The sequence below is a fragment of the Dendroctonus ponderosae genome, unplaced genomic scaffold (genome assembly GCF_020466585.1).
Source record: "Dendroctonus ponderosae isolate FM_Combo_2020 unplaced genomic scaffold, Dpon_F_20191213v2 Dpon_F_20191213_7, whole genome shotgun sequence".
Taxonomy (NCBI): domain Eukaryota; kingdom Metazoa; phylum Arthropoda; class Insecta; order Coleoptera; family Curculionidae; genus Dendroctonus; species Dendroctonus ponderosae.
Genome location: NW_026018916.1, coordinates 2,226,721 through 2,233,346, shown reverse-complemented (window position 1 = coordinate 2,233,346; position 6,626 = coordinate 2,226,721). Strand labels below are relative to the sequence as shown.

The 6,626-nt window shown below is 40.8% G+C and overlaps 1 protein-coding gene across 1 annotated transcript in view; it reads right to left on the bottom strand.

The window, feature by feature from the left end:
* Nucleotides 1-6,626, bottom strand: part of LOC109539202 (neurogenic locus Notch protein) — an 83,936-nt gene that overhangs the window by 50,221 nt on the left and 27,089 nt on the right. The window contains exons 3-4 of the mRNA XM_048668537.1: nucleotides 2,633-2,913; nucleotides 1,164-1,359 (exon numbers count right to left, since the gene is read on the bottom strand). Of these exons, the coding sequence (XP_048524494.1) occupies nucleotides 1,164-1,359; nucleotides 2,633-2,913 (477 nt within the window). The remainder of the gene's footprint in view (nucleotides 1-1,163; nucleotides 1,360-2,632; nucleotides 2,914-6,626) is intronic.

Below are 6,626 nucleotides of genomic sequence, written 5' to 3'. Positions count from 1 at the left end.
TCTGGAATGATGTAAAAACGAGCGTTCTTGCTCATTTTGCTTCCGAGAAACATGTAAAACGGGACGGAAAACATGAAATTTTGCAATAATCTTGCACCACCCTCGCACAAAACGACGAACATTTTTTTAATTTCATAAACAACAGAAGACTGATTTTTTTCTGCATAACCCCCCTCTGATCTTAAAGCTGGATCCGCCCCTGGATGACACTGCTAAGTTGCCCTGATGATGAAGGTTAAAACAAGGCGGATGTTTTAAACAAAAAATCAAAACTCACTCGACTCAAATCTTTCAAATAAATGGTCTTTCAGAAGCCGATAAAGTTGACGTTAAAAAAGAACAATTTGTGACAAAAATGCAGGACTGGACTTTGATATTGAGCAATACCGAGGTGAAATTCCAGTCACATTTGGGTAAAGACTGATTTTTTAGAAGCTGATCGAGCTGAGGTCAGAAGAAGAACGATACCATGCAAATGTATTTTTGGAGAAAAAATGAAAACTCCGCATTTGGAACGGGGAATAACTTGAAATATTTACAGGGCGTTTGCCAACTATTAGGCAATACGCAGACCGAATTTCGCCCAAATCGGGCAACCGACTGATTTTTCTGAATGCAACAAACTTTGGCTGAGAAATTGGTGAATTTCTCGCCAAATCGTTTCGCTATTAAAAAACCATCCCGTCAGGCTTTGACGGAGAAACGGCTCGAAATTTTAGCAGGATGTTGATAAAACATGAAAAATATCATCCATCAAAAACACTTTTCTTCCTTCTGCTCCAAGTGTGTGAAACTCAGTTGAAATGTTTGTTCAGGAAATGAAGCTGCTACAAACAAACGGCTTAAAGCCGGAGAAAAAACGAGATAAACACCTCTTGGTTGACGACATGAGCCATTGCAGGCTCGTTCATAATTCCGAAATGATTGTCTAAACATTAAAACAAACTAGAATTGCGTGTGTATGTGTGATCCAGCCATAAGGCAAACACAAAGTTTAGCATGGGAAACAGGCTTTTTTCGTTATAATTATTGCGCCGCGACCGTTAACAAGCTCATTGTTTCCTGTGCAGGAGATCGCATTAAAATTGAATAATATCAGAATGATTATTAGTAATAATGCGAGAATAACAGTTGCGAAATCAGGATAGACGAAATGGACTTACGCGTAACTTCCGTGGGTGTTGTGGCATTTTCCGTGCTTGCATGGCTTCTGTTTGCACTCGTCTTTGTCGTCCTTGCAACTCGCACCAGTAAAACCAGCCGCACACTTGCACTGGTACGAGTCGCCCACACTAATACACTCGGCTCCATTCCTGCAAGGCTGCGAAGCGCAATGGTCTTGCTTCTCGCAGTGTTCGCCTGCAAAAAAAAACGGTTTTCCCAATTAATTGGTTCGCTTCAATCACGGCCGAATCCAATATTTGCATTTACTGCACTCATATTACTTAAACCGCTCCCAAAGTGGAAAAACTGTATGTTATGGTATACCAGTTTTAGTACACGTACGGATTTTATATCGAACAAGCTGCCTATAAAGGCGCGGTACTTATACTGGGCGTTTACTTTCACACGGGCACTAAATATTGCTAAACATCTCTCATTCTCGTGTGTGAGTGCTACATGGAAACACATAACAATAATAATGCTCCATTAAGTTTATAAATTATTTAAATTCGACTGCTGGACCGTTAAAACAGATAAAGGTGGCCGTGATTTATCTTTGGCTCGAACAATAAACACACCAGTTGAGTTAGAAAATGGACTTTCGATGCCTGTTTAAGTAATATATTCCTCGGGTTAAGTGACAAAATGGTCATCAAGCTAATGGGCAAGATTGTAGAATGGGTTTCAAGCTTTTTTTCAACCAGTAGTTTTCGTCAAATTCTCCACAAAGAAGCCTCAAGATCTCACTGAGCTGCACGCTGAGCCTTCCATGTTTACGGGACTTCCTTATTGGCAAATGCCTATAAAATGAGTTTTAGTGCAACTGTTGCATCGGTAATTATTGCAAGGCGTATCAATTAAAGCCTTAAATGGCAACTGTAATATGCAAATTTTCAGCTAGTCTTAGGGACATTACATGATTTCTGCTCAATTGAAAGCTCGCGACATTCAAACTGATGTATAATTAAGGCTAAATAAGGGATTTGGCCCAGACGTTTCGCTAGCACCCATCCTCAGACGCGACTCACATTCAAAGAGGAACACTGGTGTCAGGACGAATAATATCAATAATACGAATAAATAATCAATGGTTTTTCAAAAACTTCGAGRACTCGCTAGATTCAATACCATGTAATTGAATATTGGCCCGAAAATTACAACTTTTTCAAATTTTGTGCATCGCAACGCTGAGTTTTTTTAGCCGTSAAGGTGCCAATTTGGAACGCAGCRCCGGCAGACCATCTYGCATCYCTCTTAGCATTYCCTGGGTGCRAGAGAGAGAAGCGATGCCAGGCACGTTCCTGACTGCAAAATCAGTTTAAGGTCGTTTATTCAACTCGAGTGTGAACACGCCTCTGAAGACGYTGGACTGCGTTTGCTATCGAAACGTCCGAAAGGCCTGCAGACGACGCGAAAACCAGCCAATTTTGAATCAGCTCAAATAAAATTGAGAAATTCATGTACTTACCAGTGTATCCAGGAGCACAGGAGCACTGATAACTCTCCAAAGATCTTAAGGAGCAGGTGCCCCCATTGAGACAGGGCCGGCGGTCGCAACTGTTAGCCACATGGATCTCGCAAAGGGACGCACTAAACCCCAAAGGGCACATGCATTCGAACCCCGGGACGCCGCCCTGCCCAATCCGGACCTGGCAGGAGCCCCCGTTCTGGCATCGGGGCCCCGGCCCCTTTCCAGTATGGCAGGGGTTCAAGTGCTGGCAGTATTCGCCCACGTATTTCGATGTACAGCTGAAACAACCACAAAAAATGATTAGTTTATTACAATGAAGATGGTTTGCTTGATTTCTAACTCGTCTAGTGTGCTGGAAGAAGTGGAAGCTCCGTTAGGAAAATTGGAAATGTTGCTTGAATCATGCGGTTTTTGCACGTTTTGCTTGCGCCCCAAAAACACGCGACTTTCGCATAAAATATCAACAAAGAGCGTTTCCTGTTAAGTGGATTAAAAAACAAATTTAAAAAAATCTTTTCCCAAACCCGCGGTTGTTTCGAAGGAAAACAACCGCGTTTCGAAGGAAAACAACCGCGTGTTTGGGAAAAGATTTTTTTAAATTTGTTTTTTAATCCACTTAACAGGAAACGCTCTTTGTTGATATTTTATGCGAAAGTCGCGTGATTTTTGGGCGCAAGCAAAACGTGCAAAAACCGCAAGCAAAACGTGCAAAAACTCCATGATTCAAGCAACATTTCCATTTACAGAACTGTAAATATCCGATGGAAAACCACTGCGGGTTTGGGAAAAGATTTTTTTAAATTTGTTTTTTATTCCACTTAACAGGAAACGCTTTTTGTTGATATTTTATGCGAAAGTCGCGAGTTTTTTGGGCGCAAGCAAAACGTGCAAAAACCGCATGATTCAAGCAACATTTCCATTTACAGAACTGTAAATATCCGATGGAAAACAACCGCAGGTTTGGGAAAATACTTTTTTAATTTGTTTTTTAATCCACTTAACAGGAAACGCTCTTTGTTGATATTTTATGCAAAAGTCGCGTGTTTTTTGGGTGCAAACAAAACGTGCAAAAACCGCATGATTCAAGCAACATTTGCATTTACAGAACTGCAAATATCTGATGGAAAACCACCGCGGGATTGGAAAAAGATTTTTTTAAATTTGTTTTCTAATCCACTTAACAGGAAACGCTCTTTGTTGATATTTTATGCGAAAGTCACGTGTTTCAATTCTCGATCCAGCAGTTATAAACTCGACTTTTCTGCATTAACAACGCGCTAATAACTGAATAAAATTAGGCGCAAGTTTGAAAAGAAAAACAATTTTGTTCATAATTTTTTTGCTGAGCATTTGATCTCTTCCAATGTAAAAGTCGTACTCGTCATGAAGCTCAAACTGTCCTCTAAATATCCAATGAAACTAACCGCGGGTTTGAAAACTGTTGCTAGAAAAAACTGGTAAAATCCGCCTACAACCCAAGTCATCAGCACAGTGATTTCACAGGAAATTCACACATCCCGAACCAATTTTAATGGAAATAATGCAAATTCGATATTCAATTGCACCATTAGGCAAAAAGCCGAAAGGGAAACTATCCCACGCACACTGCACAATAACCGTCGGTAAAAGTAGACTAGGAAAAATTAATTATGAAAATTAATCGACACGTAATTAATTAGCAGCCCAGGCAAGACTCTTGCAATCTTACTTGCGTTGCTTCAGGCCGCCTTATTCACACAATTCAATTCTAATCTGGGGTTTGGGCTGGGGAAACTCGCCCGATTAGCGTGCAGATCGAGGAAGACTCATTTAGCCGAAAAACCCACCGGTTTCATACACCTAGACATTGTTTGGATGCCGATTGATGTACCTCCTAAGAAGGTTCATTAAAATCTAATCGACCAAAAACAAAGATCGGGCTTTCTCCATGTACCCGAGTTGCGGGTATAAATCAATTTCTAATAACAATTATAAGTCTGTCAAGACGGGCTTTTTCGGATTGCACATGAATAGTTTTAGCAATGTCCGTACTACCGTTAGGCTCCGATTGAACAGCATGTAATCAATCATCTGTTAAGTAATCGCAGATTCCCAGTCTACTATAACTTTGGCGAAACCAACTACTAAGTTTTGGCGCATTTCCTATCGCGATTTTCTGGACAAAACAACATTTTTGGATACTCAGTTGAAAGCGTCAAAATTGTCCTAAAAATTATGTTTAGATTTTGTTGTGTTGTGCTCACCGCGCGAGTTATTTTAAGCCGCGAAGGTATCAAGTGGGAACGCAGCAACGCTCAGATCATCTTGCATCCCCCATTGACTCCTATGGGGCGAGTGAGACACGCGGCGCCAGCTACGCTCCTGATTGGAAAATTAGTTTCATTTGAACTTCCAACCCTGTGCTTTGCAAGCAACGAAAAAACCCAACACTCACTTGTTGGTTGCTGAAGAACCGGCCTGAGCGAATTACGGTATCGATGGTAAAACTGCGGGCGAAGATTTATCGAATTCGAACGACTTAAAGATTGATATTAATGGTGGTTGAAATAATAGAATGCCATATTAAAATAGGATTCAAACAGAGAAGGACGCCCACGGCCCATCATGATGCTACAATTTTTTTAACGTCCAATCCGTGTAAGATGTGAAAGATTGAACGATGAGCGCGCGGTTGTCGCATTTTTCTAATCGCTTTTATCGATGGACACGCAATGATAAATGGAAATGGAAACTGTAATTTAATCATTGCGAAGCATGGAAAAAATGGAATGCGCTGAAACTGAATATGTTCGGGTCGCGGATGACCGCACTGAACTTGCTCATGGCCAATGAAGCTGCAATAATATCACGCAGTTGAGTATCAAATATCGTCCAGTTGGGGTTTGGAGGCAACCGAAACTGGCCACAAGAAGGATTTTTCTCGACGCGAGCTCAACATCCAAAGCCGTCACGACCCCAAAAGCAATTACCATCATCAGTTATGCGAGCGGAGACGCAAAGAGACACGCATAATTTGTCATAGGTAGAAACATTTACTAACAATATGCTGAAATGGTCGTCTCCTATAATTATAGGAGTGCCGATAGGAGTTTATGGCAGTAGGGGTCGACAGGTCGCGGAATTTATCTATGGCTTAGCGCCTTTTCGTATGTCCACCATACGAGCCGAGTAGGTGGAACTCATAAGGAGAATGTTCATGTTTCAACTATTTCGAAGCACATTTTTCAATTTTAATGCCCATGTTGTGGCAACTAGAGACTCAATCAATAATGGAGGTTTTAGACGTTTCTGGCAAACTATTTTTTCAAAAACAGGCGACATCTCGAAAATGTATAAAAGATGTTCGTTGGACTGTGTGGGTCTATGGGTCAATAGCGGCAAAAAATTCTTGGGCCAACGTCTCGGCTATATTTGCCTCATCATCAGGACTACAAGAAAAAGTTACAGTGGTTTCAGTCCATAAATAAAAGAGACCTTAACGCAAGCTTAATAATTAAATTAGTCTAGAGTAGAGGAATTTATCGACTGGAAGTTTTTCGGGTTGTTAACAGTTGCATCGTCTGTTTAAAAAAATGCGCACTTTCGAACTAGAGCAAGCAGAAACTTGAAACTTTCAGAGTCTGTGGAAGACACTTTAGTGCGAAAGTGGTGCAAATTTCCTTGAAGTCGCCTGGTGTTCTGATTTTTACCGGCTTGGTAAATCTTTACTTAAAAATCAAGGTTTGCAAGCAACTGCAAGGTCTGATGTAAAAATTCGTAACTTCCGGCCTGGAGCCAGCAGCGACTTGAAAATTTTACACTCTGCAGAAGACATTTGAGTACTCATAAACTGAAAATTTTATGTAAATCGCCGTCTAAATTGATTTTTACCAACTTGGTAAATGTTGATTAAACAATGAACATATGGAAGCAGTTGCATAGGCTGCTTTAAAAACTGGGATCTTCCGGTCTAGAGCCAGTAGAAACTTGAAACTTTCATAGTCTTTGGAAG